We start from the raw sequence: 25,221 nt of genomic DNA on the forward strand, positions 1-25,221 counted from the left end.
GGAGTAACATCCCCCTGTGTGTCCACTCTGGGCAAACAGGAAGTGGTGCACTTGACTGTTTATGTTACATCCCACAATTTTCTCTACTGTGTGTCCCTCCCCCCTGCCCCGTCCTGTTAGCTAGGGATGATGGGAGTTGTACTCCCAAAACACTTGGAGGGCTGACCTATGCCAACGCTAAGGCGGAGGTTCAAAGAACCAAAGAACTAAAGAATACCTGATGGATAAAAGAAGCTCAAGAGATCCAGCACTTAGCCGACACTCATGATGCACAGAGTTTCTTTAAAGCCATAAAGCTTCAAAGCAAAGCCGTAGCTAGGTGATATTGAGCCCCTGGCAGAACTGTCCAGATTGCAACCCCCCCCCCCAGCCACAGACAAATTAGCTCTTCTTTCCACCTCTCCTCAACGCCCCCCCTTCAATTCCTCATGCATTTCACCTTGTAATGAATTCTTTCACAGAAAAGCAAATATTTATTATTTCTTAATAAAAGGTTTCAGCAAAGAAAATGACAATCTTATGTGAGTTGACAGTTTTTTAAATGTAATTCAGTTGTAAAAGAATGCACAGATAGGCCTAAATGAAACATACAAACAATATCAAAGCAACTACAGTACTCTATTCCGAACTTATAAATGGAAAGCGTAATGCTGGTGGTCAACAAAAGAGGTTTGAAGACTCTCTCAGGGCAACTTTTTAAAAATGTAGTATAAATACCGACAACTGGGAAACACCAGCCTGTGACCACTCCAGTTGGAGAACAGCCTTGACCAAAGGTGTCATGGGTTTTGAAGACACTTGAACGCAGGACGCAAGGGAGAAACATGCTAGGAGGAAGGCACGCTTGGCAAATCCATACTGTGATCAACTCTCGCCCAGAAACCTATGTCCGCACTGTGGGAGGACATTGGGATCCAGAATTGGCCTCCACAGTCACTTACGGACTCCCTGTCAAGTCCGTGTTCATGGAAGACAATCTCTCTCTTTCGAGGCTCTTTCCCTGCAGTTGGCCAGGCATTCTTGCCTCACTCTCTAGTCCAAGCCAGGATGCCTGGGGTCATGTTGGGTAGCAAGAGGCTCAGAGTGGGGCAGGCAACATGTCTCTGGGGGCCTCGTGGGGCCCTCATCCCCTGAGATGGAGCAAGGTCCCTGTGACAAAGCCCGGTTCCTCACGCCCCTCGCTCTGCAGAAGAACAGGAGGACAGCCTGCAAGGCCAGGACTGTCACCCATCTAGTCCAACCTCCTGTTCTCCTAGTGGCTGACCAGAGGCCCCTTTCGAGGGGAACCTGCAAGCAGGGTCTAACTAACCCCTCCTGTGGTTTCAACAGAGGTGGAGTGCAACTTGTTTGGTTGCTGTGGGTGACACTCTGGTTGTGCAATGTCGTTTCTGGTGTGGAGAAGTTCAGCCGAGAGGTCACGTCACCACAGAACATTTCCTCTTTTTCAGAGGCCTGTTTTGATGAGGCAGCAGAATTTATTTTCTTCTTTTGCTGTTCTGGCAGGAAATGGAAGCGTCACTCCATCCACGCACATGAAGTCACCCCAAACTCTGCCTTCCCCAGGGGGAGAAAAGCCCTGATTCCCCCCCCCTCACCGATCCCCCTAGTTCAGCTGCCACCATCATCACCACCATCATTTTATTTGTATGCTGCCTTTCCACAGTTTAAACAATGCTCAAGGCGGCTTACAATCTGACAAGATTTACATAGTTACAAACACAGCAAAGTAGTCATAAAAATAAACAAAACACAGCAAAGACTACATAACCAAACTGAACAATTTCCACATAAAAATTAGTATCAATAAAAGCAACCCCCCCCGACAAAACTTTCCCCCAAATACTCCAGTCCAGCAGTTCTTATGAAGCCCCCACCCCGGACAGGTGGAGAGTGTCCAGCCATCCTCTTCACATGCAAAAAACGGGCTGCCCACCTGAGAAAGGTGAGGGACCTGGGCAACTGACTCTGGCGTCCCCTTGGTCAGAAAGAGCCAGGGGTCACCCTTTCTGTGGGATTGTTGTGGATAAGAGGAGAGGATATATTGATTAAATATTATCGTTCCTCACGCTAGTGAGGTCCACAGCTGCCTCTGGGTCATGCAGCCATCTTCCCTTGTTGCCCTTCTTGTTGTTCTTCTTCGTTTCATTCTGACACTGGTGTATTTTGCTGTCTGCTGGCTCTCAGCCAGCAGCACATGGGCTCATTCCCAGTTGGGATGAACTCAAACTCTCTTCTGTAACTACAAGCTGAAGCCTGCCTTCAGGGATCCAACTGTGAACTGGATGTGAGTAAACTTCTTATTACTTTTAAAGAAGATTTGTGTCTTTATTCTTTTTAGGAGGGATAAAAGGGGTAATTACCAGGAATAACCCAATCTGGACAAAACCAGATTGGATTGCTTAAGCAAAGAGACTCAAACTAATCTACCAACTAGCTTCCTGCTATATACTGGGGGATGTTTTGATGGACCTAATAGGTATCTATTCTAGAGCCATTTGCACATAACAAAATATGTACATCCTAGGAGCCTACACATACACAACATAAAACAATGTTTTTTTTTATAATATTTTTTATTGAACATTTTTTCAACAAACATACAACAAACATACAAAATACAAAATACAAAAACATATCAAAAACATCAAAATACAAAATACAAAAATATAACAGAAAAATATATCATTTCTCATCCATTATAATACTCATTGTCTTCAGGCTTCCCCAATTCCCTACTATCTGTTTTCCATTTTTTTAAACTTCTATAGCAGTTTCTAAATCATCTTCTTTCCCATCATGCAATCCCTTTAAAACTTCTAAGTTAATTCATCTTCATATCATTTACCCTAATTTCAAACTTTAAATCTTCTATTGTTTCCCTAATGCCTTAACCTCTTTACTTTCCTGGATTTTCAAACTCTAATTATCGAATACATTCCCTATATACATTTTAAATTTCTTCCAGTCCTTTGAAACTTTGTCATTTGTCTGGTCCCGGAGTCTTCCTGTCAATTCTGCCAATTCCATATAGTCCATCATTTTCATTTGCCATTCCTGCTTCGAAGGCAATTCTTCTTTTTTCCAATATTTTGCTAATAAAATCCTAGCGGCTGTGGTGGCATACATAAACAGATTAACATCATCCTTGGGGATTTCTTCCCCAATTATTCCAAGCAAAAAGGCTTCCGGTTTTTTCGAAAATGTGTTCTTAAACATCTTTTTCAATTCATTGTAAATCATTTCCCAGAAGCCTTTTATCTTAGGGCATGTCCACCACATATGGTAGAATGAGCCAACATCCTGTTTACATTTCCAACATTTATTGTCGCTTTTGTGGTACCACAACATAAAACAATGTTGCTGTATGTAGGTTTTATTTTATTTGTTTTTTATCTTATACGTATTCTGGAAATGTACATCCAGTTTTGTTTTCCTTAATTTTTTGCCCCCCCCCGAAAATGGGGCCCTAAACTAGGGCTGATATGTAAATCCGGCACTGCCCACAACAGTCCCGCAGGGTGGGCCGTTGCTCCTATTGCCATCGAGGGACGGTCTTTGAGGACACTCCTGCAGCAGGGCGGTCCGCGGATTCCCCAAAAGGGAAATGCAGGCGATTCTTCCCCAGTTGGCCTTTTTGGGCACCGGGGGTGGAAGGAAGGGAAAACAGGCTCCGGTTGTCCAGGCTGCCTGTGAGACTCCTTTTCCGCCCCGTCGCATCTCTCCGCCCAGTCTCTTTCCCCTCCCCGAGGTTTGAGCCTCAGGCGCGGTCCAACGGGGCTCCCCTGGACAAAAGCTTCTTCACTCCAGCCCCCTCCCCCTGCACGCGCCCCCAGCCCTAATCTAGCCGTGGGGCGCACGTGTACAGCGCCCGTCTGCACTCAGCAGAGACCGCGAGCAAAGCGCCCACGGAGTCTCCAAAGGAGCCCGGCAGTTGCCCGTGCGCGCGTTTCTCTACCCGGCTTCTAGATCTATAGGGTACGGGAGGCGGGCATGACGCGCATCGGGAGCGTCGGCTGCCCGTGTGCTTGCCCGCGACGAGCAACTGCGCATGCTCAGCCGCCTGCCTGCCACCCTCGACGTGCCAAGGCAAGGGAGACGCGTGTAAAGAGAACGTGGGAATGCAGGGCTGCGGGCAGGACGGGGGGAAGCGCCCGGGGAAGGGTCTCCGGCCGTTGGGTGGCCCGAGGGGAGGGGAGCGGGAGGCGTCGGGGGTTTTCCCGGCTGCGTGTCCGTCAGGTCTCACGATCCCGCCCCTTCCAGACAGCCCTGTTTAGGGAAGCTTTTAATCTTTGGTGAATTATGGTATTTTAATATTTTGCTGGAAGCCGCCCAGAGTGGCTGGGGAAACCCAGCCCGATGGGCAGGGTATAAATAAATAAATAAATAAATAAATAAATAAATATTATTCCAGGTTCATCCTCCCGGGCGCCTGTGAGAAGAGATCCAGGATGTCGTCGGAGCCCCCCGAGGGGCACTGGGGCTGCCCAGCCCTCCGCGCCCGCCTGGAGGAGCTATACTTTCCCCGCTCGAGCAGCGATGAGCGCACCCAGTTCTGGACCTTCTTCGAGCGGCTGCGGCGGCGCTTCCCCAGTGCAAAGGAGCCTCGGGAAGGAGCCCCCCCGGCTGAGCCCGGCCCTGGAGTGACGATGGGGTCCCCGCAGCCCTACGACCCCCGACTGCGCACCAACCTGCGGGCACCGCGTCGGGAGGTGTCTGGCATGGCTCCCGAGTGCCTGCGGGAGCTCCGTGCAGCCCTCGCGCACTTCTGGGACTTCGGCCAGAAGCAGAGCTTCTCCCGCCTGGCACGGCTGCAGCGGGAGCGTGCCGCCCTGCCCATCGCGCGCTACCAAGAGCGGCTGCTGGCGGCCGTGGCGAGCAGCCAGGTGGTGGTGGTGGCTGGAGACACGGGCTGTGGCAAGTCCACGCAGGTGCCGCAGTACCTGCTGGCCGCCGGCTACAGCCACGTGGCATGCACACAGCCCCGGCGCCTGGCCTGCGTGGCCCTGGCCCAGAGGGTGGCCTACGAGAGCCTCCAGCAGTACGGCGAGCAGGTGAGGGAGCATGGGCAGAGTGCCCTTTCCTCTACTGCATCACGTCCAGTGGGTTCCAGGTGGGCTCCTGGAAGAGGGCTGGAGCTGAGGAGCATGAGGACCCCAGGAGCATGTGCAGAGTGCACTATACCAAAACACTTTTTCTGTGCAACCAGGACAGGGGCCGTGAACAATGTTACAGTGAATTGTTGTCGCTTGTCTTCGCTTCCCCCAACCCACTGCCCTGCTCACAGCAGGGAAGAATATTTCTATGTTATGAACGGTCTGCCACCATTAAGAAAAAGAGGTCGGAAGAGGCCAATATACAAAGTGTGAGCAGAAAGTTCGGTGAATCGTCACAGAAATCGGACAGTAAGAAATATACGAAATATAGGAATATTCGAACATACATGCCTTCAAAGTAGGCCCTCTCTGATACAATGCACCATTGACAATGTATGTGGAACTGTTGGAAACTTCTGGAGAAGTCCTCTTTTCGTACTGCTTTCAGTTCCCTCATCACAGCTGCTTGGAGGTGTGAAGTGCTGGAAAATCTGTGCCCTTTCAGTGCAGATTTCAGTTTTGGAAAAAGAAAGAAATCCGGTGGGGTCAGATCGGGAGAATAGGGAGGGTGGGACAACTCAGTAACCTCAGGAACGATTTCACGCAGAATATGCAATTCTTCCACCATCATTCGGATGGACAAATGCCGATCCCACATCAGTAACTCACGGACTCGGTCGACCTTTGCTGCCGTTCTGCTTGCCGCCGGTCTGCCAGACCGAGGGTCGTCTTCGATGGTTTGCCACCCTTCACGGAAACGCTTAAACCACTCATACACTGTCTTTTGAGTTATAGCTTCATCTCCGTACGCAATGGTGAGCATTTCGTGGGTTTCCAATGCCAATTGTATGTTTGAATATTTCTCGCTGTCCGGTTTCTGTGACCATTCACCGAACTTTCTGGTCATGCCTTGTACATGTGCACTGTCCCTGGATCAAGGGACTTCCCTTCTTTAATTAACCCGGCTCACGGTTGTCCTCTGAACTAGCCAAATGCTTAACTGAGAATCCATCGCAGTCAGTCCATCATTTGAAAATTAAGTCTTGAGAGCCATCTTGCCCCCAAAGGGCAACTAGACATTCCGTTTTGGCGTCTGCAACCTTGGTTTAAGGAGTCATTTCGCACCTAGCTTACATATCTGAGTTTCTAACACTGGGAGCTGGGGAGCTGGAGGACGCAGGAGCATGTGCAGAGTGCCTACGGTCCGAGGCACCAATGCTTCCAGATCTGGAAACTGCAGGAGGGGAGGGTGTTGTTTTTGCTTTCGCATTCTGCTTGTGGGCTTCCCATAAGGTGCTTCCCTCCTCCTGGTGAGGACAGGGTGCTGGGTGAGGCGGGCAATGGCCTGATCCAGCCCTGCTCATGGGCTGACGAGGTTGTTGAAACCCGCTCTGCTTGTTGAGCTGGTGAGCCCCTGGGGGTCTTGTGTGCCCCTAGACCAGGCATCCCCAAACTGCGACCCTCCAGATGTTTTGGCCTACAACTCCCATGATCCCTAGCTAACAGGACCAGTGGACAGGGATGATGGGAATTGTATTCCAAAACATCTGGAGGGCCGAAGTTTGGGGGTGCCTGCCCTAGACCAAGCCCCTCCCCCTGGCCTTCCTGGATGCTGACCCCCCCTCTTTCTCCCCTGCCGGCAGGTTGGCTACCAGATCCGTTTTGAGAGCACTCGCTCGCCGGCCACGCGGATCGTCTTCTTGACGGAGGGGCTTCTCCTGCGCCAGGCCCAGCGGGACCCCTCCCTCCCTGGCTACCGGGTGCTGATTGCGGACGAGGTCCATGAGCGCCACCTGCACAGCGACTTCCTCCTGGGCGTCCTGCGCAGGATCCTGCCCACCCGCCCCGACCTCAAGCTGGTGCTCATGTCGGCCACCATCAACATCCGTCTCTTTGCGGACTACTTTGGGGGGGCTCCCGTGGTGCAGGTCCCCGGTCGGCTCTTCCCCATCACGGTGAGGGGGAGGCCAGGGGGGAGTGGCGGGTGGGTAGGTTGTGGCTGCTTCTGGGGTGGGGCGGCTCTGTGGCTCATTTGCCTCAGTATTCCTGAAGGAGCGTCTCCACCCCCATTGTTCAGCCCAGACACGGAGGTCCAGCTCCGAGGGCCCTCTGGGGGTTCCCTCTCTGCAAGAAGTGAAAATAATAATAATAATAATTTATAATAATAATATTTATACCCCGCCCATCTGGCTGGGTTTCCCCAGCCACTCTTGGCGGCTTACAACAGAATATTAAAATACAACAATCTATTAAACATTAAAAGCTTCCCCAAACAGGGCTGCCTTCAGATGTCTTCTAAAAGCCTGGTAGTTGTAACTTGGCTTCTCGCAACAAGGGAACTGCCAGAAGGCCCTCGGCGCTGGACCTCAGTGTCCGGGCAGAACGATGGGGGTGGAGACAGGGAACCAGGCAGACGGTCTTCTCAGTGGTGGCGCCCACCCTGTGGAATGCTCTCCCATCAGATGGGAAATAAACAACTATCTGACTTTTATAACACATCTGAAGGCAGCCCTGTTTAGGGAAGTTTTTAATATTTGATGTTTTATCATGTTTTTAATATTCTGTTGGGAACTGCCCAGAGTGGCTGGGGAAACCCAGCCAGATGGGCAGGGTATAATTATAATTATTATTATTATTATTATTAGTACTATTCCTGGGGACCAGGGGCTCTGAACAGGCTGCCTGTTCAGAGCCCCTGGTCCCCAGGAATAGTACTACTTACCGGCATTTGGGCCGGTTCCCACCGCGCCGATCGCGCGGCGGGCCGGAGGACGGGGGAGCGCGTGCCTGTGCGGGCCAGCGGGCAGGGGAGGGCGCTTACTGGCGCGGCGGTGCGCTTCCAGGGTGGAAAAAGCACCGAAAATCCGTTGTGCGCATGCGTATGGGCCTCCCCCGACCCGGAAGTGCACCAGAAATGACCTCTTCCGGGTCGGGAGAGGCCCATACGCATGCGCACAAAGGATTTTCGGCGCTTTTTCCCCGACCCGGAAGAGCGCTGCCACGCTGCGCGCCGTAAGAGTGGGCGGCGGGGGCGGGCGGCGGGGGTCGTCGTGGGCCGGATTGGCAGGCCAATTGGGCCGCATCCGGGCCCCGGGCCGTAGTTTGGGGACCCCTGGGCTAGATGGCACAATTCTCAGTTTTTCATGTGCGGTTGGGGTGGGGAGGTTTTGCTCTCTCCTCGAACCCTCACCCTTTGACTGCCTCTTCCACAACTTCCTAATTTGTGCCCTATCTCCGGAAACAGCCCCTGTGTTTTCCCAGCTTCACTTCTGTAACGTTGAGGGCTAGAAACTTGCCTTGTGTGGCAGTGGTTGTGTCGTGGTTAAGAGTGCCGGAGGCCTGGGCTCTGATCTCCCCATTTGGGCGTGAAGCTCTCCGGGAGTGTCCTTGGGACGCTGCCTCTCTCGGCGTGACCTACCTAGCAGGGCGGTTGTTGTGGGGATTCCACGAGGAGGGGAGTGTGGCCCCTCGGGCTCCTTGGAGATGGGCTACGAAGGGAAGGAACGGCTGCCTGGCTGGGGAAGGGCCAGACAGGCCCAGCCCAGGCCTGCAGCATCTCACGGCTTGCCTCCTCCCCCCCCCCGCACAGGTCCTGTACGAGCCCCTCCGCCCCGAGGAGGGTGCTAGCGGGCGCAAGGAGAGACTGGACCCCCGCCCCTTCCTGCGGGTGCTGCAAGCCATCGACCACAAGTACCCTCCCGAGGAGAGGGGAGACCTGCTTGTCTTCCTCAGTGGCGTGGCTGAGATTGGGGCTGTCGTGGAGGCGGCACAGACCTACGCCACTCACACCCAGCGCTGGGTGGTTCTCCCTCTCCACAGCACCCTGTCCGTGGCCGAGCAGGACAAGGTGGGTGGTGCCAGGGCATTTTTTTTGGGGGGGGCTCCCTGAAAGAGGGGGGGTGTTGAGTGCCTGCCTGGGGGACCCTTTTTAAAAAATCAGATTATTGAGGGCTCTGCCCCCAGGTCTCCCCACCCCGAGGCTCCCTTGGCACACGCGGGTCGTTCCCTGTGGGCCCTGGAGATGCAAAATGCCCTCTGCCTTGCAGGTATTTGACTTGCCTCCCCCAGGAGTCCGGAAGTGCATCGTTTCCACCAACATCGCCGAGACCTCGGTGACCATCGACGGCGTCCGATTCGTCGTGGACTCGGGTAAGGGGCGGCCGCTTCTGCCCCGGGCTCTGGGGGGCAGCCGGTTTGAATGAATGAATGAATCTTTATTTGCATCAGCCACTGGCCACAACAATAAAACAATACAGTATACAAAGAACAGAAATAAAAAGTCAGTTATATAAAATACTTTTTAGGGTTTTGAGTCAATAGTCAAATAGTGGATCTTATTCTGATTGCCCCAGCTAAAAACCTTGCCACCTTTGCTGTCACCTGCTCATCTTGATCTGCCAAGAGAAAGGACACTGGGGCAGTGGCTGGACAATAAAAGAGGGGTGATGACCTCATTCCTCAAGTCTTTATCAAGAGTGCAAGCCAGAAGGGCATGCGCCACCGATTCAGGACTGCCTGAATCTACAGAGACATAAGCGTTCTTCATGTGGAATCTGTTGGAATCGCCCCTCAAGTCCGTCCCTCAAATCGAGGGCAATACATTCAATCTTGCGAGAGTCAAAGTGCGTCTATATTTTAGGATTGCTAGGTTATGCAAATCAGGTGCCAGAGAGTCGAAATGGGAAGGTGGAAAACAGCCATACCATGGGTAGAATTTCTTTATTGTGGCCAAGTTGTTCTGGCACTCGATATCATGGGGGCAGCCAGTCCTTTGTGGAGACGCTTGCTGAGCCTGTCTGTGGGTCTCTGGGAGGGAGAGGTCTGAGGAAGGCTGTGGACGCAAGTGGGCCAGCTCTTGCAGCTGCAGCATGAATTTGGAAGTTGCCATATTGGCATCCTGGCATCCTGGCACCCTTGAACCTCAGCCCCCCCTCTCTTTTCCAAGCCACTTTCTAGCCCTTAAGGCGGAGAGATTGTGGGCCCAACCAGGTGAGCCATCTGAAGTTCTGCAAGAACACCCAAAGACTTGGGGGGCAGGAAGATTGCCTGGGGCCTAGGGATTCCAGAAACACCTTTATTAGGCCAAGCAGAATGTTTGTTTTTAAAAAAATCACCTTTATTATACATCAATTTACATCAGTTTACATACAACTTAGACAATACATACATTACACACCACTACCTAGACACACCGTACACTAACTTCCGATTCTTCTCATTATACTGTGTCACATTTTGTTAATCTATGCACATCTCATTATTCATATTTTTCCTTCCCATTTTTTATCAGAGAAATTTTACTATGTACTTTCTCTGTATTTCAAGATTCATTCTAGCCTGTCAGGAGGTTGACATTGTCACAGTAACTTTTAAGATACTCTTTAAATATGATCCAGTCTTTATTAACTTTCTGTATTGAATTTCCTCTCATTCTCCCTGTCATCTTTGCAAGTTGTAAATATTCTATTATTTTCGCTTGCCAGCCCTTTTTTGTTATCACCTTTCCAATTCTTTGCTATTAAAATCCTAGCCAACCGGAATGTTACCGTGTGCCAAGCGGCAAGAACTTCCTCTTCTGAGGAACTCGAAAGCTTGCCCACAACGATTCTGTGGCATTTCGGTTGCCCTAGTAAAAGTAAGGTAAAGGGACCCCTGACCATTAGGTCCAGTTGTGACCGACTCTGGGGTTGCAGCGCTCATCTTGCCTTATTGGCTGAGGGAGCCGGTGTACAGCTTCCAGGTCATGTGGCCAGCATGACAAAGCCGCTTCTGGCGAACCAGAGCAGCGCATGGAAACACTGTTTACCTTCCTGCCGGAGCAGTACCTATTTATCTACTTGCACTTTGACGTGCTTTCGAACTGCTAGGTTGGCAGGAGCTGGGACCGATCAACGGGGGATTTGAACTGCCAACCTTCTGATCGGCAAGCCCTAGGCTCTGTGGTTAAACCCACAGCGCCCCCTAGTAAAAGTATCTCCCTGGTATTTCTGAACGTGAGAACCCAAGTGCAGCCTGCAGGATCAGGCCGGAGGGGACCCATCTAGCTCAGCCTCTTCTCCCCCCACCCCAGTGGCCAACCAGGTGTCTGATATGGAAAGCTGGTGATCAGGATTCGAACACAGCTCTCCCCTCCTGCAATTCCCAGCCACTGACATTCAGAAGCATCGCTGCCTCTGACCGTGGAGACAGAGCAGATCCGGCCTGGCTAGGAGCCATCAGTAGCCTCCATGAATCGAAATCTTTGCACCCCTTGATTGTAGCAAAGATAAAATAATAAATTTTCAGGAAAAATTCACACTAGTTTAGGGCATACAGAAAGTACTGGAACGGGTTAAAATTCACACCAGCTTACTATTATCGTATTAAATAGACTGGCAGGTAAACTGCCCCCCAGTGAATGTGACATATGGGGCAACGGGGCTCCCTTGAACCTTCCTGCTCTCTCTCTGGCAGGGAAGGTGAAGGAGCTGAGCTATGACCCCAAGGCTAAGCTGCAGCGCCTGCAGGAGTTCTGGATCAGCCGCGCCAGCGCCGAGCAACGCAAGGGCCGGGCGGGCAGGACAGGGCCGGGCGTCTGCTTCCGCCTCTACGCCGAGTCTGACTACGATGCCTTTGCCCCCTACCCGGTGCCAGAGATCCAGCGGGTGGCGCTCGACGCCCTTGTTCTGCAGGTGGGCAGAGGAAGGGGGTGCCCAGCCCCTTCGCTCCAGGGGGGCAGGGACCCACTTTTTGTTTAATTTTTTTTTCAATTTTATGCTACAGAATTAAATTAACAACATCAATTAGGATTCCCCAAATCCTTTGACTCCCCTCCGCCTTCCATGGTTACCCTTGTCCATCTTATTTCAACTGCTTCACCTATAATAAATAATAAATTATTATTATTATTGTTTAGAAGACAATGGAAGGCAACCCTGTTTAGGGAAGTTTTTAATGTCTGATGCTTTAATGTATTTTAAATCTTTTGTTGGAAGCCGCCCAGAGTGGCTGGGGAAACCCTGCCCGATGGGCGGGGTATAAATAATAATTTATCATTCATAATATTATTTTCTCCATTTTTCTTAAATATTTCAATTTTACCTTAATTTTTAGTGCATTACAAGCATTACTCAAATCCTGCCAAAGTTTTCAGAGCTGGGACCCCCATTTAAATGGGCGGCTCCCTGTCACGGCCTCCTCAGCTGTGATTCCTGCACTGCGAGGGGGTGGACTAGAGGACCCTTGGGGGTCCCTCCTGCCTCTGCAATTCTGCGACCTCAAAAGAGAGACTCCTTCACTGGAGGATTTTTGAGCAGAGGTCCGGTGGCCCTCGATTCTTTAGCTGAGATTACTGCAGTATTTTGGGGTTGGACTAGAAGACCCTCTGGGGTCTCTTCCCTCTCTACAATTCTGGGATTTCAGTGATGGCATTTGTGGGTTTTTGGGGGTGAAATGGCTGTTCTGACCAGGGCCGGATTGAAGTTGGATGAGGCCCTCAGCTCCTGAAGGGAATGGGGCTCTTTCTATGTCCAGCTGTCCTTTGTCAACAACAAATGATCACTGTTTTTGTGTTGAATCTATGCGATATGGTAATTTATGGACCTCATAGGTACCTAAAGCCCTTTGCACATGTTGCCGTGCAACCAGTCCATGCAGAATGTCGACACCCTATATATAGAAAGGAGCAAACCAGGGATATTTGAGGGAGCAGGCGGGGCCTATGACTTACATCATAGGAGCCGACACAACACAAAACACCTTTGCTGTGTGTAGGTTTCATTTTATTTGTTTTTGATCTTTTATTTTGGAAATGTACATCCATTTTTTTTCTTTTAACTTCTTTGGGGCCCCCAAAGAGAGTGGGGCCCTAAGCTGGAGCTTGTTTAGCCTTGGCCCAGTATACCTGAAGGAGCGTCTCCACCCCCATCGTTCTGCCCAGACACTGAGGTCCAGCTCCGAGGGCCTTCTGGCAGTTCCCTCCCTACGAGAAGCGAAGCTACAGGGAACCAGGCAGAGGGCCTTCTCAGTAGTGGTCAAAGAGATAAACAACTACCTGACATTTAGAAGGCATCTGAAGGCAGCCCTGTTTAGGGAAGTTTTTTATGTGTGACATTTTAATGAATGTTAATTTTTGTTGGAAGCCGCCCAACATTATTATTATTATTACCTAAATCTGGCACTGGTTCTGACACATAGCGAGTGGGAAGGCAGGCGACGTTCCCCATAGTTGGTAAAGCGTGAGACTTAATCTCAGGGTCGTGGGATCGAGTCCCCCGTCGGGTGGTAGATTGCAGGGGGTTGGGCTGGATGACCCTCGGGGACCCCTCCCAGCCCAACAATTTTGCAATTCTTCATCCGCCTGGGCTCATGCCGCTTGGGGGGCGGGGGAGGAATTTGGCATTGGGGGGTGGAATGTGAAGGAAGCCTCTCTCCTTGGCTCTGTTGCCCCCCCCCCAGATGAAGAGCATGGGGCTGGGCGACCCCCGCGCCTTCCCCTTCCTGGAGCCCCCCCCGCCAGCCAGCCTGGAGACGGCCGTCAGCTACCTGAAGCAGCAGGGGGCCCTGGACCCAGAGGAGAACCTCACGCCCATCGGGAGCCTGCTGGCTGAGCTGCCCGTGGATGTGGTGATTGGTGAGTCTGGAAAGGGGGGGGTGACATGGAATGGGGGGGGGCATGTCTGTGCCAGTCACCCACGGGAGCCTCTGCCGGATGCGCAGAGTTTGTGCCTTGGGTTTGTGCCTTGTGCTGTGGCGTTTCGGAGTGAGCATGTGCAGAGTGCCACGGGGAGACTGCCCCTGGGGGGGCACTGAGAGTGGGCGTATCTCCCCCACTCCCTATGCCAGGAATCTTATTCTGGGTGAGAGCCGGTGGTGTGGTTAGAGTGTTAGGCGTAGTTCAGGGGAGACCAGAGTTCGATTCCCCCTACTCAGCCATGAATTATTTTATTTTATTTTATTTATTATACAACATTTAAAATACACTTAAACAATACAATACTGTATATACAAAACATACATTACATACATTACCTTAATACCTAATGTAGACGCACCTTACACATTTGACTTCCAAGTCTTCGCAATGTGCTATTTGACCACTTATTGTCCTATAGGCATTTCATTTTAGTTATTCTTCTTTTCCAAATCTTTTTTTCCCTAACCAGAGTTTGCTATGCATTTTCTCTGTTTCCTAGATTCATTCTGTATCTATCGGGAGATTTGCCTTATCTGTATAATTTTTAAGATATTCCTTAAATATTACCCATTCGCTTTATTTTATTTTGTTTTATTTATACTTTTCAAGTTTATACATTTCACTAATTTTACACATTTCACTAATTATCGGCCATGAACTTCTTACTGGGTGACCGGGGGGGGGGCAGTCCCTGCCTCTCAGCCTAGCCTACCTTGCAGGGCTGTTGTTGTGGGGATTAAATGAGGAACGTTGGAAGAGACGCTGCCTGGGTGGCTTTTGGGGGGGTGAAGTAGCTTTTGCTCTCTGGCTGAGGCTGCTCCATTTTTCCACAGGGAAGATGCTGGTTCTGGGGACCCTCTTTGGCCTGGCGGCCCCCACCCTATCGGTCGCAGCTGCGCTCAGTGTTCCCTCCCCCTTCCTGCGCAGCAGCAGCGGGCGCAGCGACCCGGACTGTGCAACCGCCCGTCGGCCTCTGGAGAGCCCCCTGGGAGACCCCCTGACGCTGCTCAATGTCTTTGATGCCTGGGTGCAGGTGGGTGAGAAACACTCTGTCTCTGCCTGATCTGGTAGGCCCTTCTTTTCTTCTTGTGGAGCCTCCAGCTCCAGAGGCAGTCTATCTGGATTCCTGGGTTTGGGGGGGGCATTTGGCCAAGGGGAGAAGAGGATTCTGGACTGGATGGCCCCCCTTTGGCCTGATCCAGAGGGTCTCTTCCTGGGTTGTTGTTGTTGTTTTTTGTATAATTTTTATTAAATTTTCTGTTTTGCATTTCAGAAAATCCGTTTAAACAACCTTCCCTTAAACAACCTTAAACAAACTTCCCTTCTTCTGTTTCCGTGGTTCATTTTGCATATCATAAATCCCTGTGTATTTTACATAAACTAAAACCATTCAGTATTCCATTATTGGGACCCAGGTGGCGCTGTGGGTTAAACCACAGAGTCTAGGGCTTGCTGATCAGAAGGTCGGCGGTTCGAATCCCTGCAACGGGGTGACCTCCCGTTGCTTGGTCCCAGCTCCTGCCCACCTAGCAGTTCGAAAGCACATCAAAGTGCAAGTAGATAAATAGGGACCGCTCCGGCGGGAAGGTAAACGGCGTTTCCATGCGCTGCTCTGGTTCCCCATAAGCAGCTTTGTCATGCTGGCCACATGACCCGGAAGCTGTCTGCGGACAAACGCTGGCTCCCTCGGCCTATAGAGCGAGATGAGCGCCGCAACCCCAGAGTCGGACACGACTGGACCTGATGGTCAGGGACCCCTTTATTCCATTATTACATCCATCAAAACTTATTTATGTTGTTGAATTTATCTTAATGCGGCCCATGTTTGCAGACGTACATAATTCCCCCCCATATATACAATAAACGGTTTCCAATCTTCTCTAAACGTGTGTTCCTCTTGTTCTCTTATTCTATATGTTAAGTCCGCAAGCTGCGCATATTCTGTCCACTTAAGTTGCCAATCCTCTTTAGTTGGGACAGTAGTGGCAAGCATAAATAACTATTTTTGACACCTGGGAATTTATTTCTGAATTATCCCCAACAAAAAGGACTCAGGACTCTTCCTGAGTTTTGGCCTTCTGGCCTTTGTCTCTGCATCTGTCTGTCTTGGTCCGTCCTGATGGAGTCAAACGTCCTTGTTGTCCGGCAGGAGAAATCAGACAATCGGAGTGGATCCCGCCGTTGGTGCCGCCGGCGGGGCCTGGAGGAGCACCGGCTCTACGAAGCGGCCAACTTGCGGCGCCAGTTCCAGGTAGGTGTGAATCGGGGGGGAGGGGTTGGTCTAGATGGCCCCTGGGATGCCCCTTCCGAGCGCGCACAATCCTTCTGCGTCCAGGGCAGCTGTCTACCAGCTCCATCTGGTCTGCAGGATGAGACCCTCCCTGCTTGCCGACTGTCTCGCCAGAGTGGTGCATGCTCTACACCAGGGGTCGGCAAAGTTTTTGTGGCTTGGGCTGGTTCACGGTTTGGCAGACGCCACGGTGGGCCAGAGTGCGCGCACACACACACGCGAACGCTATTTCCAGCGCTCCTTCCGGCGCGGAGGGGGCATGCGCCAGCCAGCGTCACAGAAAGTGGTTCCCCCCTCTGCTCCTCGCCGGTTTAGTGCGGTGCATGGGAGCCGACCGAGCGGGCGGTGAGGGTCCATGGGCCAGTTAAACGACCCCATGGGCCACAAGCTCTACACTAGTGGCCGCCTACGGTCCCCCTGGGGGGGGGGCAGCAATTTGTACTTCCCATGAAACCCTCCAGCAGGATCACTTTCAGAAAGTGTGGCAGCCCCAGTGTGAATCGGAGAGAGATTTCAAAGCTTTGCAGGAGACACTTTCCATAAACTCTGCTTCTGGGCTCCCTTGACTTTAAGCAGAATAGGGAGCTGAAGAGATGCTAAACAGCTCTATGCGTTTTTAACTCCGTTTGGAACAATAATGTGCTAGACTAGTCCCCTAAATGTTCTGGGTAAATTAGAGTATTAGAATCATAGAATCATAGAGTTGGAAGAGACCACAAGGGCCATCCAGTCCAACCCCCTGCCAAGCAGGAAACACCATCAAAGCATTATTGACATATGGCTGTCAAGCCTCTGCTTAAAGACCGCCAAAGAAGGAGACTCCACCACACTTTTTGGCAGCAAATTCCACTGCCGAACAGCTCTTACTGTCAGGAAGTTCTTCCTAATGTTTAGGTGGAATCTTCTTTCTTGTAGTTTGAATCCATTGCTCCGTGTCCGCTTCTCTGGAGCAGCAGAAAACAACCTTTTATATATTTGAACATGGCTATCATATCACCCCTTAACCTTCTCTTCTCCAGGCTAAACATACCCAGCTCAGGCTCTGTCGCCAAGTATTACAACTTGGCGACCTCCTTCCCAAGCCTGGGAAGCCTCTGCCCGGCTTAGGGAGGGAGGCACAAGGCTCACATGCACAACTTTGGGGCATCACAATAATGACACCCACCCCCAAAACATCACCCTCGCAAGTTGGCACCCCTGCCCCCAACTGTTCCCCTATGAAACATTTAACCACATGCCACTGGTTTAGAACTTGCTGCTGTAGGTTTGGGAGGGTCAGTCTGGATCAGGGGTCAGCCAAGTTTTTCAGCAGGGGGCCGGTCCACTGTCCCTCAGATCTTGTGGGGGGCCGGACTATTATTATTTTTGGTGTGTGTGTGGGGGAAATGAACGAATTCCTATGCCCCAGAAATAACCCTGAGCTGCATTTTAAATAAAAGCACACATTCTACTCATGTAAAAACACCAGGCAGGACCCACAGATAACCCAGTCAAAGTTTTAAATCATACATCTTAATTGACTTCCCTCCACTGCCCCTCCTGGTTCCATTATTTTGTGCTTATTCACACACGTCCATAAAATCTTACATTCTTCACAGTCCAATTTTAGAAACCTCGTTCATGTTGTTACAAGTGACCTTTAAAAGTTCAGCTAACGTAAAAGCCTGAACACAAAGCTTACAAAGTATGCATTGAACATCCCTCCCCCCTTTTTTATTAAAAACGAAGAACAATGTCATTTTTCTTTCTTGGGTTTCAGATTATCTAATATGTCCTGCATGGTTCATTAATTTGTTTTTCCAATCTCCTTTATCTTTGGCAGTGGCTTCTTCCTTCTATAGGGATGGTCTGGTCTTGGCCTGGCGGGAACAAATTCTTTTGCACAGAAAATCCATTAAGTCCTGTACCTTTCAAAATCATAGCTTCTGGTTTTTTGGTTTTTTAAAAAAAACAAAAATCATTTCCAACATTCTCTTCAAACCTTTATATGTCACTTACCAGGCCTTCTGAATAACTGTACATTGCCACCAGGTATGGCAGCCTCTCATACCTTTTGCCCGCCCTCCCTGCTTCGTCTCCATCACAGTCAAAGGCTCCCAAATTAATTCAGTATTTTTTAATATTCTATTGGGAGCCACCCAGAGTGGCTGGGGAAACCCAGCCAGATGGAAGGGTTATAAATAATAAATTATTATTATTATTATTATTATTATTATTATTATTATTATTATTATTATTATCCTCCTCCTCCTCTGCCAGGAGCTACTGCGGGACCACCGGCTGCTGGAGCCCCCCGCCCGGCCCAGCGACACCCATGCCCGCCAGAGCCGCCACCGCAAGCGCCGGGAGTTGCAGAGGATCAAGCGGGAGCACGATCGGGGGGAGGGGCGGCGGAGGAAGGTGCTGCGTCTGGAGGAAGAGGGGGGCAGCTCTTCCTCGGGTGGGGAAGGGGAGCCCGAACGCGGCCTCGACATCCAGGTGAGGGGGTCCGGAGGGGGTACCTCTGGGGTTCAGCTCCTTCCCCTTGGGGGCCCAGCAGCTGGGCTCTTCCTCTGTTCCGATGGAGCCTCCCAGTCCAGAGGCAGTCTACCTCGATCCCTAGGCCCGTGGGGATGTCATGCCCTGATCCTCCTACTCCTACTCCCCCCCACAAACAGGATGTCAAGTTCCAGCTGCGCCATGACGTTGCCGAGCTGCGGGCAGCCTCTTCTGTGGCGCAGGCTTTGTCGCCCGGCCGGCTAGCCCTCCTGCAGCTGGTCTTGGGGCGCGGCCTCTACCCACAGCTGGCCGTGCCAGACCCCTTCAACCAGACCCGCAAGGACTCTGACCAGGTGAGCGCCTGGGCCTTGTGGGTGGGAGGGAGCTGGGAGGAGTCGCTGGGCGAGGAGGGGCCTGGGGAGCCAGCCCCCTCGCTGAGACCCCCTCCTCTTTGCTCCCCAGATCTTCCACACCAAGGAGAAGGTGGGGGTCGTCCTCCACCCCACCAGCATCTTCTCTGCCTCCCCAGAGCTGCTGCAACCAGCACAGGAAAGGGGTCCAGAACGTGGGGGGCAGAGAGGTAAGAGGGGTGCCCCCTGCCCTCCCTCCCTCCATCGGAGGCTCTCAGCATCTTTCCCCCATTGGGCTCCTGCATCCTGGGCAAGGGAAGACCCTTGGGGAGGGGGCAGAGTGGGGGGCATGATCCTGTACTGGGTGGGAATGAGCAGACTCAGCCATGGGGGAAAGTTGGAGCCAGGGGTGCGAGTGCGAGTTTGATTGAAGCGGGAATTGAAGTGGGTGGCTGATTCCTGGAAGTTTTAAGGGGGGGAGGTGTTCCTTCCAGCTCTGCAGTTTTTAAGCAGAGGCTGGGCGCCCACCTGCCATGGATGCAAAGCAGAGGTCCCTTCCAGGCCTACGGTCATGTTGTTCTAAGCGCTGACTCTGTCGGCCCCAAGGGCCTCCTGTCTAGCTCAGCCTCCTGTCTGGGGGAATGTTGTGGATAGTAGGAGAGGATATATTGATTAAATATTATCCTTCCTCACTCGCACTTGTGAGTCCGTAGCAGAGCACATCACCCAGTATATAGCAGGAAGCTGGTTGGTAGATTTGTTTGAATCTCTTAAGTTAAGCCAGGCCATAGGCACACTCGGCCCTCCAGATGTTTTGGGACTACAGCTCCCATCATCCCTAGCTAACAGGACCAGTGGTCACGGATGATGGGAGTTGCAGTCCCAAAACATCTGGAGGGCCAAGTTTGCCTGTGGCTGAGTTAAGGAATCCAGTCTGGCTTTGTCCAGATTCGATTGTTTCTGGTAAATTCCCTTTTATCCCCCCCTAAAAAGAATAAAGACACAGCAGTCTTCTCTTAAAAGTAACAAGAAGTTTACATTCAGTTCACATTATGGTCCTGAAGGCAGGCTTTACCTTGTAGTTACAGAAGAGAGTGTGAGTTCATTCCATATGGGGATTGAAGTCATGTGCTGCTGACAGCAAAATAATAGCAAGATGGAATAAAAGAAAGAAGAAGGGAAGATGGCTGCATGACCAGCCCTTTTATGGGGTCTCCCAGGGTCACACGCAGGGGGAGGATGCTCCAGACCAGGTGTGACAGGAAGTCCTCCTGCCTGGAGTAACACCCCCCCCCTGCGTGTTCACTCTGGACAAACAGGAAGTGTTGTATTTGACTGCTTATGTTACATCCCACTCTATCCTCAGCCAGATTTGTGACGGAGGCAGAGTCAGGGTTTGTGTGCTGGATGCCGCCCCTCTGTTATGGTTGCCAAGGGACCCCCCCCCCCGGGTTGGTGCTGAGTGTGGGGCAGCCTATGAAACTCTCCTTCCCTCTTCGCAGATGCCAAGGAGGGCCTGAGCAGCCGCCACCAGATCCTGGCCTTTGTCTCGCTGCTTGAGACAAACAAGCCCTACCTGGTGAACTGCCTCCGTCTGCCAGCTCTTCAGGTGATCATCCTCCCCCCCCCCCAAGTGAGGGGGACCCAGGCGTCCTAGCTCTCTCCCCTCCCCTGAAACACCCGGGAGGCTTTTTGGCAGAGCTCCGGTGGTTATCTGCTGGGGGTGCCACAGCTGTGCTCCTGCCTCGCAGGGGGTTGGACTGGATGACCCCCGGGGGTCCCCTGCGATTCTGCCACTCTGCAACCGGCGCCTCTCTCCACCTGCCTCACAGTCGCTGCTGCTCTTGGCTCGCTCCGTGGACACGAACGGCGACTGCACCCGCCTCGTGGCCGACTCGTGGCTGGAGCTGCGAGTTCCTTCCCCGGAAGCGGCCCTCCGCCTGCTGCGTGCGGCCCTCCGCCTCCGGGCTTCCTGGGAGAAGGTCCTGGACCGGCAGCTGGAGAGCCGAGGGGCCCGGGGGGAGGAGGCCGAGGAGGGGCGGCCCAGCGCCCGGCAGGTGCGCCAACTCACCCAGGAGCTGCTGGACTTTCTGAAGGCCGAGGTGCGTTGGGCGGCCCTGCGGGGCGGGCAGAAGTGGGTGGGTGGGTGGGCCGGCTGGGCCAGGGGGGCAATCTGTGGCTCCTGGTTTCCATGCAGGCAGGAGGCCTCAAGTGGCTGGAGACTGCAAGAGGGGAGGTCGGATCCTGCTTGTGGGCATCTCCCTAGAGGCACCAGGCACAGCAGGTGGGCTCTTTCTTACTGAGCCTCCAGATCCAGGAGCAGGCAGAGGGCCTTCTTGGTAGTGGCGCCCTCCCTGTGGAATGCCCTCCCGCCAGATGTCAAGGAAATAAATAATTATTAAATAAATAATAATTATTATTATTCTGCTGCCCCTTCAGGTGCCCTACAGCCTGCGGCGCCTGATGCCCCTGGAACAGCAGAACCTCTATGTGGGTCCTCAGGTGGCTTCTGCCGGAGGGGAGGTACCTCCCGGCCTCTTCCAGGGGCTGGAGGTGGCCCCTGACGAGGAAAAGGGCGGCTGCAGAGTGGGCAGCTTCTTGACGTTCAACTGCCTGGCGGTGAGTTCAGGGGAGTCGTAGAGTCGGGAGGAGGTACCTGGAGGCCACGTAGCCCAAACCTCTGCAGTGCAGAAATGCGCTTTGTACTCTGGGGGTGGGCGGGGACAGGCCAGGTGGCAGGTTGGAGCCTGGTTGTGGGGCGCAGAGCCTGCCCCTCCCTTGCCTGGGGGGGTTGGGTGGGCTCCAACCCCTCTTGGCCCCTCCGTCTCCTGCAGGGCACAGAGGGAGACCTGTACAGCGACTGCCTCCGCAGCTTCTGGACCTGCCCTCGCTGCGGCCTCTACATGCCCTTCACCCCGATGGAGCGCCTGGCTCACGAGGAGGCCTGCCAGCCCCCAGGCCAAGAGGGGGAGCAACCCAGCCAGGAAGGTGAGCCCCCCCCCGGGGGGAGCAGGGGGCAGTTGCTGGGACATTTCCCCAAAGGCTTTGCAGTTTGGGGGCTTCCAATGGGGCGGTTATACTTTCTGGGGGGGGCTGGGAGGGACTTTGTTCTCTGCGAGGCAAGAGCTCCAGTCCTTCGTCCCACGAGATTTTTCACAGTGCGGTTTGCAGAGAGGGTGAAAGGAGCGCCAGAGACAACTCTTGGAAACATTCAAAGGGCAAAATCAGGAATAAACCAAAAACAGATCAGGATGTGCACCCGCACTCGACACGCCTGCGGAGCCCTCGTCTAAGCAAGGAGGTTTTGGGGCAGTGCCGCGGAAAGGCCTTTGTGATGTCAAGAGGCAGGGACTTCCCAAGTTGTTAAGGGCTTTTTATATACCAGTGGCAACCCCTTGAACCCGGGCTGGGTGGCAAAGGGGCAACCAGTACAGATCACTGAAGTGCTTTGTGCTGGCAAGGCCTCACTCTGATCAGCAATCGCGCTTCAGCAGCCTTCTGCACCAGCTGCGGCCTCCAGACCAGGTGCAAGGGAAGCCCCACATTGCACGTTTTTGGGCTGTTGTGTTTTGTGTGAGTTTTCACAAGGTTCTTGCTCCTCCCCAGAAGAAGAAACGGTGACCCCATCGGGCGCCTCCGCCCTGCAGCGCCCGTACCACTGCCCCGCCTGCCAGCAGAGCCTCCTCCTCACGCCCACTGAAATCCTGCGCCACCGGAAGCAGCACCAGGCGCCCCCCTGAGATCAGCGGCGCTGGCGGGGGCTTCTCGAGGTCGGGGGAGCTTTCCCTCAGCCTCATGGACTGACCCCCTGCCCCTCTCCTTCCTACTTGAGCTGCGATGAGCCTGGACTTTTTTTATGGGGGGTAGGGGGTATCCTGGAAGAGTGTAAATAAAAACGTGCGGTTTTGATTAAAGAACTGGGCTCTGCCTTGTGGCTTCTAGTGGGGCGCCACCCTAGAGCAAAGGCTACCTGGATTTCCCCAAGTCCAGGAGTCCTGGGTTCAGTAGCAATAACGGCACCAGTGGAGATACACTTGGGTCTTTCCTAAGAGTAGCCTGCTGGATCGGGGCCTGTGGCCCATTGTTAACACCTTGGGTGAAGCATCATGCACACATCACAGGTACATCATACAGATGTCACAAACAAGGAGGGGTTTTCTGGCAGGTTTGCCCCCAACTCTCCCTTGCCCACCACCTTACCCCCATCAAGTGATACAGAAGGAATATCTACAAGTTTCTGTTTTTCCTGGTCAAGGTAATCACACTCCTTTGTCCTGACTGAGAACGTAATTCATTGTCTGTGGGATGGCTACCTTTCTGGCACTGCTGAGTACCTTTGAGGAATTATGGCTGCCCACATCCTAGGCTCCCCCCTTGGTAGCCATTCCTTTCCTGAACAGAACAAAGTTGGAATGGCGCAAATCCGATACTGGAGCGATTTTATGCGACTTTCTAAAGTTTTCCCAGTGAGCCAGTATCTTTACATAAATTCCGGTAACACCATCTAGGCTGGCATCCTGTTCTCACAGCGGCTGAACAGTTGCCTGTGGGAAACCAGCAAGCTGGATCCAAGCGCAAGAGAAATGCTCCCCCCCCCCGGGGATTCAGAAGCATAGCTGCGTCTCACCTGTGGAGTGCAGAGCCGAGCCATTGTGGCTGGTAGCCCTCCATAGCATGAATTCCCTCCTGCATGAATTTCTCCTCTTCTAAAGCTACCCAGGTTTGTGGCCATCCCTGCTTCCAATGGGAGGGAGTTCCTTTTGAAATGGCCATTCTTTGAGTTTCTCTGCTCGTTTCCAGGCTGTTTGCAGCGAAAGGACGGGCCCTTGCCTCTCCTGCGGCCACAACTGAAGCCGTTCCTCAAGGGAGGGTGGGATGTTGGGCTTTGGGGGAGCATGTCTCTTCCCCACCAGCAGAGTGGGGATGTTCAGGAGGCAGGAGAGGATATATTTATTAATATCCTTCCTAACTTGCACTAGCAAGTTCTATAATTTAGCAGAGTTTTACATTCCCCTTTTAAACACACAGCAGGTAGCTGGTTGCAGGCTTGTTAAATAAGCCTCTCAATATTACTTTCCTGGTAAGTCCCCTTTATATCCCTCTTAAATGAATAAACATGCCACCATCTTGTGTAAAGTATATAAAAGAAGTTTAATCATACCATCAGTTCACAGTTGGACCCCTGAAGGCAGACTTAGTTACAAATCCCCAAACTAAGGCCCGGGGGCCGGATGCGGCCCAATCGCCTTCTAAATTCGGCCCGCAGACAATCCGGGAATCAGCATGTTTTTACATGAGTAGAATGTGTCCTTTTATTTAAAATGCATCTCTGGGTTATTTGTGGGGCATAGGAATTCTTTCATTTCCCCCCCAAAATACAGTCCGGCCCCCCACAAGGTCCGAGGGACCCTGTTGAAAAAGTTTGCTGACCCCTGGTCTATCCCATATAGAGGGATAATCCCAGTGACTGCAGACTAGCAGTCACTGCTCCTCACAAGATGAAAGGAAGGTTGAGAAGAGTCGAAAAAGGGAAGTGGGCTGTGTGCCTTGCCCTTTTCTTTACCTGGGCAGGCAAGGTCATGCCCACCTCTAGTCACATGCAAAGGAAGTATGTCCCAGCCAGGAGGAAATGGGAAGTTTTCGACTGGCTGGACCAAACACCCTCTTGCATGTCCACTCTAGAAAAACAAGGAATGTTGTACTTGACTGCTACTTATGCATCACATCCCACAAGCAGAATGTGATCTTGCATTCAAGGAAGGAGTGCCCCCCCCCCCCGTGAGCATCTCTCCGTTTGCTAGATTGCAATACACTCCGCCCACCTGAACTGATCCGTTCAGCGGAAAGAAACTGCATCTGTTTCAGACGTGATGCTGTAGCATCATTTCTTCCAGAGTCCTGCTGGGAAATATTTTTGGTGGCTGGAAACTTTTGCTGAACTCCCTTGCTGACATGCAGTGCAACTCCACTTTGGTGCAGGAGATGGCGCTGCTGCTGCACTATTGAAACAAAGCAACATCCTCCCCCCCCAAGTCTCTTCAAACTTTGAGCATCACAGGCTCAAAGCTGAGCTGCGAAACTGGCCCTTGAGGAGCGCTGTGGCTTCAGGGAGGTGTCTCCCAAAAAATTTACACATCACTTAGGAAGACAGGTGAACTAATGCCAGTGTACTGGGAGAAGCAAAGATCAACAGTGTCGAAGCAATGATTCTTCAACATCAACTTCGTTGGACTGGTCATGTGCGGATGCCTGATTAGTGTCTTCCAAAGCAACTACTCTATTCCAAAGTTATAAATGATAAGCGTAATGCTGGTGGTCAACAAAAGAGGTTTAAAG

At 52.2% G+C, this 25,221-nt stretch overlaps 1 protein-coding gene across 2 annotated transcripts; it reads left to right on the forward strand.

Moving 5' to 3' along the window:
- Window positions 1-4,257: 4,257 nt before the first annotated feature.
- Window positions 4,258-23,193, forward strand: DHX34 (DExH-box helicase 34). Of its 2 annotated transcripts, none has more exons than XM_035118514.2 (16): window positions 4,258-5,051; window positions 6,737-7,048; window positions 8,683-8,940; window positions 9,140-9,242; window positions 11,547-11,764; window positions 13,530-13,704; window positions 14,601-14,800; window positions 15,917-16,018; window positions 18,317-18,535; window positions 18,715-18,888; window positions 18,998-19,115; window positions 20,388-20,494; window positions 20,718-20,987; window positions 21,325-21,504; window positions 21,720-21,873; window positions 22,492-23,193. In XM_035118514.2, exons 1-16 carry the CDS (start codon window positions 4,449-4,451, stop codon window positions 22,623-22,625), a joined length of 3,327 nt encoding a protein of 1,108 aa, XP_034974405.2. In that variant the 5' UTR covers window positions 4,258-4,448; the 3' UTR covers window positions 22,626-23,193. The 2 variants fall into 2 exon arrangements, with proteins under 2 accessions (XP_034974405.2, XP_034974407.1); XM_035118516.2 differs by having other exon boundaries at window positions 4,910-5,908.
- The last annotated feature ends 2,028 nt before the right edge of the window (window positions 23,194-25,221 follow it).

Source organism: Zootoca vivipara, chromosome 6 (assembly GCF_963506605.1).
Source record: "Zootoca vivipara chromosome 6, rZooViv1.1, whole genome shotgun sequence".
Lineage (NCBI taxonomy): Eukaryota > Metazoa > Chordata > Lepidosauria > Squamata > Lacertidae > Zootoca > Zootoca vivipara.

Coding starts and splice junctions, on each gene's coding strand:
- DHX34 (XM_035118514.2), top strand. CDS start 4,449: ATGTCGTCGGAGCCCCCCGAGGGGCACTGGGGCTGCCCAGCCCTCCGC. Junction 9,243..11,546: donor CCGATTCGTCGTGGACTCGG/GTAAGGGGCGGC, acceptor TCTCTCTGGCAG/GGAAGGTGAAGGAGCTGAGC. Junction 14,801..15,916: donor TCTTTGATGCCTGGGTGCAG/GTGGGTGAGAAA, acceptor GTTGTCCGGCAG/GAGAAATCAGACAATCGGAG.